This window comes from Gopherus flavomarginatus, chromosome 5, assembly GCF_025201925.1.
Source record: "Gopherus flavomarginatus isolate rGopFla2 chromosome 5, rGopFla2.mat.asm, whole genome shotgun sequence".
Lineage (NCBI taxonomy): Eukaryota > Metazoa > Chordata > Testudines > Testudinidae > Gopherus > Gopherus flavomarginatus.
The window spans coordinates 4664720-4678881 of NC_066621.1; the positions used below are offsets into that span (position 1 = coordinate 4664720).

A 14162-nucleotide genomic window follows, 5' to 3' on the forward strand; every position below is an offset into this window, starting at 1 on the left:
TTAATCCCATGAATTCCTACGGTACTTAACCTTCATTCAGTAAGGTTTGTCCAGGGTATTGCAGTAAATTACCATCTCGGTCACACCTAGCTTTCTTGCTTTTTGCTTCTGCTTCACTCTCTGGTTTTATATGTTTTCCTTTCACACACACACGGAGCAAGGCTCATCCCTCCAGCAGGGGGCAATAGGAGTAACAGAGGGATACACACACACACACACACACACACACACACACACACGGAGAAGAGTTCATCCCTCCAGCAGAGGGCAGTAGGATAGACGGATGGACACACGCACACTGCTCAGCAAACTCCCCTGTGACAAGTTAGGTCACAGTGTAGAACTGATAAATGAAATTGTTTTCAATTGTTCACTTTATTAATGTAACTTCTGTTCACCATTCACTACACTTGCCTATACTGTAACTTCTGTTCCATATTGTAATTCAAACCCCATTTTAAAACACTCACTCCATTTTGTAAAAGCTTCCTCCAACCTTCATTTTTGCAAACCCTGCTGTAATCTTATTAGTTTAGTTTAGATGTGTGAATGAGGTATGTGTGGATGACGGAATCAACCTCCAGCCCCAGCCTGTCCTGATGAGATAAAGTTCAAATACCAACGGCTGAAGACCTAGACAACAGCCCTAAACAAAGTAAGAAGCATCCACCCTAAAAAGAAAAGGACAACAGAACAACAGAAGGAAGATCAAAGCCAGGTCCAAGGCTGAAAGTCACGCCTGCAATTGATGGGTGATCAATCTAAACCCAGAGGCAGCGTGACACAGCAAAACCTATAGACTTTGAATCCAAACTAAAAGCCTATAAAAAAGAAGGGTGAGATGAGAAACTCTGGGTAACATTCTGCTGCCAACATGGAAGAACATCGGTGCCTGCCCAACAGAGATCCAGCTCAGCCTTATGCCCGGCTTTCCTGGCCAGTTAGCTTCCACAAGCTACGAACCCAAGCTGCAAAATCAAGCCATGAACTTAAGGTATCTTCAGGACTGGTAACTATGCAGCAGCTGCAGAACACCTGATGAATGTGTGTGTGTGTGTGTAGGTATTAGGTATAATGTGAATGTGTGTGTGTGTGTGTATAGGTAATAGGTATAATGTGTGTGTATAAGAATTAAGATATTAGTTATTAGTCATAAATTGTTATCATAATAAATGTGGCATCTTTGCCTTGTCCCCTTTAATAAGATCCTGCTGGTTTTTACTGGTCTAATATAATTGGTACAACATTTTGGTGGAGAATAGCGAAAGGGGGATTATTGGCATTTTTGCCTCACTTATTGTAAACCAATCTGTGTGCACACAACCAGCTCTACAGAGCACGGTTCTATTCTTGGTTAACCAAAACCTGCTGGCCCCCGTGTGGGTAGCAGGAAAATAAAGAGCTCTTAAAATTGTTAACAAAACCTGCTGGGCTCCACGTAGGTAGCAGAAAACAAAAAATTGTTAACAAAATCTGCTGGCCTCCGAAGAGGTAGTAGAAAAAAAAAATTTTGTTAACAAAACCTGCTGGCCTCCAAAGAGGTAGCAGAAAGAAAAAAAAAAAATCAGGGGCAGCAAGAGGGTGCCAGGGGCCAGCAGTGCTGCTTGCTAAACAAAATTAAAAATGTTTAAGAAAAGGCAAGGAAAAACAGTCTCAGAGGAAGGAATGGAGTCAAAAGTAGTATCTTCAGGACTGGTAACTATGCAGCAGCTGCAGAACACCTGATGTATGTGTGTGTGTGTGTGTATAGGTATTAGGTATAATGTGAATGTGTGTGTGTGTGTGTGTATAGGTATTAGGTATAATGTGTGTGTATAAGAATTAAGATATTAGTTATTAGTCATAAATTGTTATCATAATAAATGTGGCATCTTTGCCTTGTCCCCTTTAATAAGATCCTGCTGGTTTTTACTGGTCTAATATAACTGGTACAACAACAGGGATACCCTTGGGACTGTAACCTGATGTGCTGAAATTAGCTCTGAGCTCATTTTCCCTTCCAACTTGGGATTCCAGAACCCTGCCTTGTTGAGTCAGACATACAAGCCTGCTGCAACACAGACCCAGGTCTGAACCATGCCCCTAAAGCTGCAGACTTTCACGAAAAACTGCTTAGCAGATTGCCTATCTGCAGCACCCAGACACTAAGCTCCCAATGGGATCCAACCCCCAAATAAATCCATTTTACTCTCTATAAAGCATATACAGGGTAAACTCAGAAATTGTTCACCTTCTGTTAGGTAAATAAAGCAAGTCCTCACTCACCTCTCCAGCACCCGAGTTCGTGCGGAGTTGGTATGGGGCACACAATTCTGTCAGAGACCAGACACCAATGCGTTGATCAACGGGCTCACACTATCCTTAGCTCTAAAAGCTTTAGATTAAGTGTGGCTCCTTTATTAGGGGTGAGCATCAATATTTATACACAGAAGTAAACAGAGTGATTAACAAAAGATAATGGTCATGCATAATCAATCAAGATTTTACAGGAAAAGCAAGTTAACAAGTAAATGCATAGAGATAAAGGCTAATGGCTACTAAGGAAAAGGGGGTGTCATGAGTAGTTTGCAGGTCAGTGCTTTGTTCAAAAGGGTTCAGGAAGGATTATGCAGAGACAGTCAGTCTGGGTGTGTTTTGGCTCCCCAAAGTTCACCAAAAGTTTAGACCCAACATTCCTCCATTTGTAGCTTTGAGATAACTATTAATCAAAAAGCTACACCCTATTTCAAGATCTCAAGGGCCGCTTGGCAATTTCAGCCTGGGCCAATTCGAAGAGAGTAAGGCTTTTAGCTGAAGTGGGAAAAGAATAAACTGACTTACATGAGTTTATGAGGGGGGGGACACACTGAATACAGCAACACAGTATTATAAGGACTACTATGGCCCCAACAACACCCACCAAGAGTTTTTTAACCCACCCAAATCCGGGCAGCCAATTCTATAAGGCTCCCCACCAATCATAAGGTGGCTGGCCAGAGGAGTAGTTTTTAGCCATTTCCCTTAGGTGTTTGGTACGTTGAAAAGTGTCAGAGTAGGTGTCATTTACAAAAATACAGCATTCTTTATAAGCAGAAAATAAACTAAAAAAGCATAAAAAAAAACCATACAGTTGTCAGAATAAAGGGTCCTCTCATTTTTTTCGAGTCAATTTAAGTCTAATGTCTGAGAGAGGTAAGCTGGTCCACTGGTCGAAGGCAGTGTCCTCAGTGGTGACAAGAGCTGCTGGTCCGTAACTGTGGTCCACTACGGCTGGCTTGACGTGGGAGTGGTGGATCCAAGATTTGCGTTCTTCCAGGAACACTGCAGTCTGGGTTGTCAAAAGAACCTGGTGAGGTCCAGTAAACCTTGGCTGGAGGGTGTCGTCACGAACAAACTTTTTGGCCCAGACGAAGTTCCCTGGTTGGAACGGGTGGATCTGTTCCTCCAGCGGCACGGTCTGGGAAAACTGCGAGGCTTTCCAAAGGGTACGGAGGCGAGCCTGTAGGGAGAGAAACTGACACGCGGTCATATGATCCCCTCCCAATAGTGAAACATCAGCACGTGGTAGCGCCCCGCCTTTGAAAGGGGGGTGTCCATAGAGCAGTTCAAAGGGGGATAATCCCAATGCGCGGGTTGGGCGAGTACGAAGGTGAAACAGGACCAAGGGAAGTACCTGAGGCCACTTTAATCCTGTTTCCTGACAGTATTTAGCCAATGTAAACTTAAGTTCCCTATTCATACGCTCAACTTTCCCGCTAGACTGGGGGTGGTAGGGTGTATGAAAGGAGTGTGAAATGCCCAGTCCTTGTTCTAAACGGCCAAGGACATGACCAGTAAAGTGAGGTCCGCGATCTGAGTCGAGCACAAGAGGGATGCCAAAACGGGGTACAATGTCTCTAAGGAGAATCTTCGCCACTGTGGCAGCAGTACAATTAGCAGTAGGAAAAGCTTCGACCCAGGAAGTCAGAGGGCAAACCAAAACAAGGAGGTGCTTTTTCCCAAAAGCCTTTGGCATATCTGCAAAGTCAATTTGAAGATGTTGAAATGGAGCAGCAGGCGGAGGTCTTCCACCCTTAATTTTGTTAAGAGGTGGAGCAGGTCCATTACGCTGACATGTGCTGCATGCTTTCACTATTGATAGGCAATAGGGTTGAATGCCTGGAGCATACCAAAAGCGAGCGATGGTGTCCACGAGGGCGTGCGTGCCGTAGTGACCCCCTTTCTCATGGTGCCAACGAACTGCCACGGGGTATGTGGAGCGAGGGAGGCAGGCTCGGCCATCTGGCATAAGCCAGGTCCCTTTGACCAGAGTGGCCCCGAGGCTCTTCCACGATTGTAGTTCAGTAGCGGGTACTGGTACGGGGTGCGGTGGAGTAAAGGAGGAGGCTGCAATAGCCAATGTGGGCATGGCTAAAGGTAAGGTGGCAGCCTTCTTAGCGGAGGCGTCAGCCAGGGCATTCCCACGGGTAACGGGGCTACTATCTTTAGTATGGGCCCGGCAGTGAACTACAGCCAGGACAGAGGGTTTTTGGAGGGCGTCCAAAAGCTTGTGGATGAGGGGGAGGTGCTGAATGGGTTTACCGGCAGCTGTCTGGAAACCTCGAAACTTCCAGAGGTGGATATGACAATGCACAACTCCAAAAGCATATTTGCTATCAGTAAAAATGGTAACGGTCTTACCAGCGGCCAACTGGCAAGCTCGGGCCAGGGCATAGAGTTCAGCGGCTTGGGCTCCCCAGTTGCCTGGCAGTGAGGCGGCCTCTTGAATGTCCCATTCAGAGGTGACAGCATAACCAGTGAAACGCTTGCCATCAACATAGAAGGAGCTTCCGTCCGAGAAGAGGATGCAATCGGGGTTGTCCAGTGGCACGTCAAACAGGTTGTCTCTTATCTGTAAGATGCTGTGAACTACTTCCACACAGTCGTGCTGATCCTGGAGGACTGGCAGGTCAGGAAGCAAGGTAGCTGGATTAAGGGGTCCACACCTTTCAAAAATTAGGTTAGTGTTTTCTAAGAGTTCGGCCTCTAGCTGTTGCTGACGATGGGCCGAAAAGACTTGGGTTGTGCCCCTACGCAGAAGGGCTGACAAGGCATGAGAGGTCCAAACCGTGGTAAAATGACCCAGGGTTAGGCTCTTTGCCTTTGTGATCAGCAGGGCAGCTGCTGCCAGAGTCCGGGTGCAGGATGGGGTTCCCTGAGCGACAGGGTCGATTTGCTGAGAGTAAAAAGCAAGCGGGAAATGGTGGGGCCCGCTCAGCTGGGTAAGGACACCACTAGCAATTCCGCCCCTCTCGTGGACAAAAAGGTGAAAGGGTTTGCTGTAATTGGGGGGGCGGAGAGACATGGAGGAGGCCACACTGTCCTTGAGTAACTGAAAGGCTTGAATAGTGTCCGGGGACCACTGCAAAGGGTCAGGAGCAAGGTTAGCAGTGAGTCGGTGGAGCGGTTTGCTTAACTTCCCGCAGGACGGCAACCAGGGGCGACAGAAGCCAATTAATCCTAAGAAACCTCGAAGTTGTTTTTTGGTGTTCGGTAGAGGGCAGTTTTGAATAGTCTTTATGCGGGCTGGGTCCATCTGTTTTTCCTCTGGGGTTAACAGGAAGCCCAGATATTGGACCTTCTGTGAGACCCACTGAATCTTTTTAGGGTTTACCTTGTGGCCTCTGGTGTGTAGGTATAATAAAAGTGCCTTACCATCGATGCGGAGGGCAGCTTCTTCGCGATTACCTAATAGGATGTCATCTACGTATAGGACCAATGTGGATCCCTGCGGACTGGTGAAACCTTTCAAGTCGTGGCGGAGGCACTGGCTGAAAATCGTGGGGCTGTCTCTGTAGCCTTGAGGAAGTCGTTGCCAGACATAACTTTGTCCCTCCCAGGTGAAACCAAAGAGATACTGAGAGTCTGGGTGCACAGGAATGCTGAAAAAAGCTGATTTTAAGTCAATAACAGTGAACCACTCAGCATTCCAGGGGATTTGGCTGATGATAGTAGCTGGGTCAGGAACTACTGCATGAAGAGGGACCACATATTGATTAACAACTCGTAGATCCTGTACAAAGCGCCAACGAACAGGGTCTCCGTCCTTTTTAGGAGGCTTTTTGACAGGCAGTATAGGGGTGTTACAGGGAGTGCGCTGAGGGCGGACTAGCTTTTGTGCAATGAATCCCTCGATAATGGGGCGGATGCCCTCCCGGGCTTCCAGCGACAGGGGGTATTGAGGGACTGACGGGGGGGTTAAGGAAGGCTTCACCTGAATCCTTACGGGCTCTGCCGAAAGGAGCAGGCCAACATCAGTGTCAGAAATTCCCCAGAGGGTTGAAGGCAAGTCAGTGAGGTCAGGGGAGAGAGAGGGGGGTGTTTCCCAATTACCCTGAGTAGGGGCCGAATCTCCTAACACTGTCATCAATAATTCTACCCCTTCAGGAGTGCAGGTTAAAGTAGCCTCAAGCTTACAGAGTAAATCCCGGCCCATCAAAGGGATCGGACAAGCTGGGGAAAAAAGAAAACGGTGAGGAAAACATTTATCAGCATAAATAACATTTAAAGGCAAAGTGAGTCCCAGAGACTGTGGGTTGCCCTCCACCCCAGTCGCAGTTTTAACCTCAGAGGATAGCCAGGGAGAGGGGGCATGATTTAAAAGAGAGAAAGTAGCCCCAGTATCAATGAGGAAAGAGACAGGCAGTCCCTGGACTGAAAGGGTTAAACGAGGCTCTTTGCTGGGAGGGGAGAAAGTGAGAAAGGAGCCGGCTAAAGACATTAAGGAAATAAGACCATCACATTATTTGTCTTTGCCCCCGGGGTACCGTCATTGAGGAGGCTGAGTTTGCTGCGGCTGCTGCTGTTTCCCGTAGTTGATCCAGGCCTGGGGAATGGGCTGAGCTGGTGGTGCAGGGGTGTATTCCTCACTTGTGTAAGCATCTGCGGATGCAACCAGACCCTCTGGGCGTCCCCAGGGGCATTCACGTTTAAAGTGACCGGGCTGTCCGCACTGAAAACAATTTCCTGATGGCTGGGGTCGCCAGGACCCTCTTCCCCGAGCACCCTGGAATCCCTTGCCACGGCCATGGCCTTTGCCTCGAACACCACCGTGAAAAGCTAAAGCCATCAGCTTATATTTTTCCTTTTTCTCTTTCTTTTTACTACTTTTTCTTTCTTTCTCCCAGGCAAAATCAGCTACGTTCAACACTGAAGTGACTGACTCACCTCCCCAACCAGGGCGAAACTTTAAGAAGTAATCCCTTACAGGGGGCACCGACTGATTCACAAAAAACGAAATAAGAGTAGGGTGGTCTGCTTCTCTCTTAGGATCCATCTGAGTGAACATTTGGGCCCCCTCCAATAGCCTCGACCAGAACTTTCTGGGCGGCTCATCAGACTCCTGCCGAATCTGCATGAACTTAGCCTGATTAGGCGAGCGGCGAGCCATTTCCTTGAGTCTCTCTAAGGGCTTGTCTACATCAGAAAGTTGCAGCGCAGGTGAGGGAGTTACAGCGCTGCAACTTAGGAGGTGTACACATCTGCAGGGCACCACCAGCGCTGCAACTCCCTGTTTGCAGCGCTGGCCGTACTCCCGTTTTGTCTCGGGTGTAGAGGATCCAGCGCTGGTGATCCAGCGCTGGTAATCAAGTATAGACACTTACCAGCGCTTTTCTTGACCTCCGTGGAATAAGCAGGTATCCCAGCATACCTGAGGAAGCCTCTGGTAATCAAGCTGGTCTCCTTCCCCGGTTTGCTCTCGCGTTCCCCGAACCACGAGCAAGCAGGTCTCCTTCCCTGTGGTTTGCTCTCGCGTTCCCCGAACCCCGAGCAAGCAGGTCTCCTTCCCTGAGGTTTGCTGGGTGGTTCCGGGAACGCGAGAGCAAACCGCGGCGAAGCTGGTCTCCTTCCCCGGTTTGCTCTCGCGTTCCCCGAACAAGCAGGTCTCCTTCCCTGCGGTTTGCAGGGTGGTTCGGGGAACGCGAGAGCAAACCGGGAAAGGAGACCAGCTTCGCCGCGGTTTGCTCTCGCGTTCCCCGAACAAGCAGGTCTCCTTCCCTGCGGTTTGCAGGGTGGTTCGGGGAACGCGAGAGCAAACCGCGGCGAAGCTGGTCTCCTTTCCCGGTTTGCTCTCGCGTTCCCCGAACCCCCCTTGAAGCCGCCCAACAGCGCTGCAGTGTGGCCACATCTAACACCACTTGCAGCGCTGGTTGCTGTAAGTGTGGCCACTCTGCAGCGCTGGCCCTATACAGCTGTACTAATACAGCTGTAACAACCAGCGCTGCAAAATTTTAGATGTAGACATGGCCTAACAATAGCTCTCGATCTGTTCGCAGCTGAGTCAGCCTTGGCTGAGTCCAGTCTAGGGGATTCCAGCCAGCGGCCAGATCCCGCCTATCCATTTAAGTAAGATTAACTGCATTGCTATCTCCCCATGTCCTTTCTGCCATCCACAATCTACTACGTTCCTCTCCGGTCAAAACTTTATTTACCAACTGATCCACATCCGTATAAGTAGGATTATAACTTAAAAACAATTTTTCTAGAAGTTCTATGATCTTTCGGGGAGTTTCCCCAAAAGACCCTGACAACCATCCCCACTCTTTCAAATCCCATTCTAGCCATCCTTTATATTTTACAATATTAGCATGTTGTAACCGTCCATTATTGCTTATATAAGGTTGATCGTGCACCTGTAAAGGCATCTTTCTAACTATACTTTTATTACTCGCAAGAGATTTGACGGGGACATCCTCTGGCCTATCCTCAGGGGGGGGGGGCATGCACCCTGCTGTATCTGTTTGGACATTAGCCTAGTAACTACTTCTCCCGAGGTTTGCCCCTTCATTTTCTCCTTATCCTTCTGCAGAAATTCCAATCTGGGATTCTGCAGATTCCCCTCTGCTACATGGAGAGAGTTCCCCTGCGGAGGAATAGGGGCAGGTGCAGAGGGGACCAGCTGACGAGTCAAAACACGCCGTGGTCTACACCCTTTATCGAAATAACCTGGAGGGGGTTCACTCTCGGGAGAGTACCTGACTGCCATAATTTTTAAAGATTTCCACAGCTCTGCTGCTGTGTCCCAACAAAACCAGTAACATAACTGTCCCGGATGGTCTTTTTTGATCTGGCTCTTTACTCCTCTTAAGGCAGCCTGTTCGAAAGAGCCATACGAAGGCCACCTCATCTCCGGGTCGGCCAATACCGCGGTATACCCAGTCCAATTCCTTACACATAGTGTGTACAACTTCTTCCTAGACATTCCTGTCTGTACTGGGAGTTTCCCTTCGTTCCATAACTTATTTACAATCCCCAACGGACTCTCAAGAGGCACGCTAGTCCCTTGACCCATGGTGTCTGACAGGAGCCCTCCAACTGGCGTTTACCCTGCTGTCCAATACACGACCCCTCAATATTGAATTGGCTGGGAGAAATCTCCTGTGGCGCCTTGCCAATTCATATATGAGTGGTCTGACCACTGGACAGAGGTACCGCACCAGAAGGAATCCCGGACAAGCCCACAAATTGTTAGGTAAATAAAGCAAGTCCTCACTCACCTCTCCAGCACCCGAGTTCGTGCGGAGTTGGTATGGGGCACACAATTCTGTCAGAGACCAGACACCAATGCGTTGATCAACGGGCTCACACTATCCTTAGCTCTAAAAGCTTTAGATTAAGTGTGGCTCCTTTATTAGGGGTGAGCATCAATATTTATACACAGAAGTAAACAGAGTGATTAACAAAAGATAATGGTCATGCATAATCAATCAAGATTTTACAGGAAAAGCAAGTTAACAAGTAAATGCATAGAGATAAAGGCTAATGGCTACTAGGGAAAGGGGGTGTCATGAGTAGTTTGCAGGTCAGTGCTTTGTTCAAAAGGGTTCAGGAAGGATTATGCAGAGACAGTCAGTCTGGGTGTGTTTTGGCTCCCCAAAGTTCACCAAAAGTTTAGACCTAACATTTCTATAACACCGACAGAGAGATATGCACAGCTGTTTGCTCTCCCTCCCCCAATATTAATCACTTACTCTGGGTTCATTAATAAAAAAAGTGTTTTATTAAGTATAAAAAGTAAGATTTAAGGCGTTTCAAGTAATAACAGGCAGAACAATGTACATCAACAAAATAAAGCCAACACACACAAATATAAGCCTAATGCATTAAGAAACTGATTACATCTCACCCTCAGAGATGTTACAATAAGCTTCTTTCACAGACTAGACTCCTTCCTAGTCCAGGCCCAACCCTTTCCCCTGGTACAGTCCTTGTTAGTTCCAGGGAAAACAGGGGCTTTCTCATGACTGGCAGCCCTAGATGGTAAAGAGGGATGTTCTCATGACTGGCCTTCTTTGTCCTGTTTCACCCCCTTTTATAGCTTTGGCACAAGGCAGGAAACTTTTGTCTCTCTGGGTCCCCAGCCCTCCTTGTAAATGGAAAATTACCAGATTTAAGATGGATTCCAGGATTATGGCCCACACTTTGCGTAATTACAATAGGAACTCAGAGTTATACTTCATACAAGAATGATACATGCATACAAATTGGAGGAATATATTCAGTAGGTTATAACATTGGAATGATAACTTACAAAAGACCTTTTGCATAAAGCACATTCCAGTTACATTATATTTACATTTATAAGCATACTTTTATAAAGCACATGGAGTGCAACGTCATGCCCCCTCTGCCCACTCAGTCCAAACTCCAAGAAGTGGGGGGCTTGCGATTCAGTCCTCCTGAGCAATATTAGCTGACAGGTATGTTCCCTCCCAGTCTCAAAGAGTACAGTGATCAATGCTATCTTCAGGACTGCGGAGCAAAACCTATCCCTATTTTATAGATGGGGAAACTGAGGCCCAGAGCCGGGAAGGCTCTTGATGATGGTCACAATGTGAGTCTGTGGCTGAACCAGGAACAGAACCCAGGAGTCCTGGCTCCCAGCACTTCCCCTGCCTAAGTCTAGCCTCTAGGTGTCTGGCTCTGTCCCCTTATAGGTGCCAGGTGATTGCTGTGATACTGATGAGTAGAAGGATCAAGGCTGCAGGTCGCGGGATAGAAGAGGTGCTGGGGGCGACTCGGAGGTATGCGGAGGCCTGCACTTGGCGATCCCCAAGGCTCTGCAGAGGCCGGTAGTTGTTCTGCAGCCGGGGCCCAGCATCTGAGTCTGTGGAGCTGAGGATGGAGGGGAACGCAGCCACCTGTGGGGAAGGAGTCTGATTAGTGGGGGAGGGGCAAATTGAGGTGGGAGGCAAACTTGGGGTGCCCTACTGAGTGGAGAGGAGGACACCCCATCAGTGGAGAGAATTGAGAAGGTTGTGATGGGGATCACTTTGGAGCAGAGAGTGGGGGGGTTTGAACAGCAGAGGGAAGGGGAGCTGGGATAAGGACCCAAGAGCCCTGACTCCCAGCCCCTGCTTCTCTCACCCACCAGAGCCCACGCCCTTCCAGAGCTGGGGAGAGAACCCAGGAGTCCTGACTCCCAGCCCCTGCTTCTCTCACCCACCAGAGCCCACTCCCCTCCCAGAGCTGGGGAGAGAACCCAAGAGTCTCTTCCCTCCACCCTACACACACACTTGCACTCACCACGCCAGGAGGCACCAGGATGGGGTCAGGGAAGACAGTCCAGACCACGACTTCGTCACAGTTGGGGGTGGTGAGGGAACCATGGTAGCGGTAATACCGGGCTAGGTCCACTGAGCCCAGGAGCCCCCGCAGGGAGAAGGAGCCGTCCAGATCCTTATCCTCCCCTGGAGGGGCAGAGGGAGAGTGAGGGCCCAGCTCGGCCCCTCCCATAGCTGGGGATAGAACCCAGGAGTCCTAGCTCCCAACTCCCCTGCTCTAACCCACTAGATCCCACTCTCCTGCCAGTTTTAGGGACAGAACCCAGTAGTCTGGACTCCTCGCCCCCACCCCGCTCCTCACATCCATTATTCTTCTCCCCCCTGGTGGCACAGAGCTGTACTGTCCCTAGCCTCAGTACTAGGCAAGCTGTAATCCAGCTCTCCCGCACCCCAGTTCAGGGGATACTCACCCTTCAGAGCCACCTTCTTCAAGTGCTGGGTGAAGGAATCCCAGGAGTGGGAGGGGCGTGCATGGGCTGTTGCCTGAGGGACAAGATCACATGAGTACAGCAAATAGGGAAACTGAGGCGTGGGGAGGGCTGGGAGTCCTAGTGTGACTCAGAGTAAGACTCCAGCCTCTCCTCGAATCATTAGATACCACTTCCCACTCAGAGAACCCAGGAGTCCTGCTGCCCAGCCCCCACTGTTCTAACTTATTAAACCTCGCTGCCTGTCCAGAGCTGGGGATAGAACCCAGGAGTCCAGGCACATCGCCCCGCACTGTCTCACCTGGAGGAAGAAGGCCAGCACAGCGATTCCCTCATGATCCTTGAGGGCGTCATCCATGCTCAGGTTGTTCTTGGTATGAACAATGTGGAGCTAAAGGGGGAGAGAGAAAAAAATTGAAGATCACCCCCTATGGAGCCCCTGCCTGCTCCTTGCAGCACAGCGCCCCTTACTGATCCCTCACCCCCCCCCTGCAGCACAGCACCTCCCTACTGATCCCCCTGCCCGCCCCCCGCAGCACAGCGCCCACTGCTTAGCCCCTGCCCACTCCCTGCAGCACAGCGCCCCCTGCTGAGCCCCCGCCCATCCCCTGCAGCACAGGCCCCGGCTGAGCGTCCCGCCTGCCCCTGCAGCACAGTGCCCCCTGCTGAGCCCCCGCGCACCCCCTGGAGCACAGGCCACTCTGCTGAGCCCCCCACCCACTCCCTGCAGCACAGGCCACCCCGCTGAGCCCCCCACCCACTCTCTGCAGCACAGCACCCCGTGCTGAGCCCCCGCCCACCCCCTGCAGCACAGGCCACTCTGCTGAGCCCCCCACCCACCCCCTGCAGCACAGCACCCCCTACCAATCTCCTGCCCACCCCCTGCAGCACATTGCCCCCTGCTAAGCCCCCCCACCCACTCCAGACCGCACAGTGCCCCCCTAGCTCTGCACTGGGGCATTGTGGTCAGCGCTGTGCCCCCTGCATCTCTCACCTCCATAGAGAACCCTTTGTGATTGATGAAATGCTCCGAGCCATGCTGGGCTGCCCCCTGGCCCCAGTGCAAGTGGAAGGATTTGGCTGTGTAGATAGCTGGGAGCCCCTGGGCGCTGAGATGGAGCCCATCCGCTAAATGCACGTACACTGTAGGGGGAGGAGAGAGACCAACACAGGGAATGGGACCCAGGTGTCCGGAGTAGCAGTTGTGAGCTGGGGGAGAGACCAGGGTGGGGAATGGGACCCAGCAGGGCTGTTACATGGGCGGGGTGAGCGGGGCTGCCAGCCAGGTGTGCCCCACTGTTTGAAAAGTGTCGCCTCCTGCCAGGAGCCGGCGGATCAGAAGCTGGCTCTCTGAGCTCTGGGAGCCGGGGTGCTGGCTGGCTGCCAGGCGGCCCTCCCTGCCCTGTGCACTGAGCCAGGCCACCTCTGCACAGCCAGGTGCTCCACAGGTAGGGCGGGGGCACAGCTCCTCTCCTCCTCTCCCCTTCTATGCTAAATGGAAGGCAAAATCGGGCGGGGGGGGGCACAGGACCCTGCCTGCCCTCCCTCCACGTGTCACCTCTGGGGTCACAAATATGTTTGCTCATCACAGGTGCTAAAATGCCTAGTTCTGGCTCTGGGACCCGGGTATCTGGCACGACAGCGCAGGGTGCTCGCTTTTGGGTTCACTCTGTTCCTACCTGTCTTCCCCGTGTTTTCCATGGAGATAAGCTTCCCGGCATCCTCATAGCCAGCGAGGGACACAGCCCCCAGGTGGGGATTGTGGACAGCCGCAGGGGTGACGATGTTGATCGGGGACTGCCTGGTACCACTACAGTGCCCCAGAGCTGCCCATGTTTCTGGACCTGCGGAGAGGGGAGGAACCAACAGGGAGCGGGAAGGGCCAGAGAAGGAAATGGGGGAGGAGTCAGAATGTTAATCAGCTGCTGTCACCCACCCCAGAGGTGGCTGCATGATGCAAAATATAGTCGAGGAGGATTCCTGGGTTCTGTCCTTGACTCTGGCAGGGCAGTGGGCTCTGGAGAGATAAAGTGGGGGAACTGGGAGTCAGGACTCCTGGGTTCTTTCTGCAGTTAGGGCTGGGGAATGCTGTTTAGTGCAGGGGTCGGCAACCTTTCAGAAGTGGTGTGCTGAGTCTTCATTTATTCACGGT

The 14162-nt window shown here is 50.8% G+C and overlaps 2 protein-coding genes across 2 annotated transcripts in view; both read right to left on the bottom strand.

The window, feature by feature from the left end:
• LOC127052853 (carbonic anhydrase 4-like) overlaps positions 1-14162 on the bottom strand; it is a 55116-nt gene that overhangs the window by 40321 nt on the left and 633 nt on the right. The window contains exons 3-7 of the mRNA XM_050956974.1: positions 13690-13854; positions 13005-13153; positions 12312-12401; positions 11993-12065; positions 11545-11708 (exon numbers count right to left, since the gene is read on the bottom strand). Coding sequence (XP_050812931.1) covers positions 11545-11708; positions 11993-12065; positions 12312-12401; positions 13005-13153; positions 13690-13854 — 641 coding nt within the window. The remainder of the gene's footprint in view (positions 1-11544; positions 11709-11992; positions 12066-12311; positions 12402-13004; positions 13154-13689; positions 13855-14162) is intronic.
• Positions 1-14162, bottom strand: part of LOC127052918 (carbonic anhydrase 4-like) — a 36641-nt gene that overhangs the window by 17463 nt on the left and 5016 nt on the right. The window lies entirely within an intron of this gene.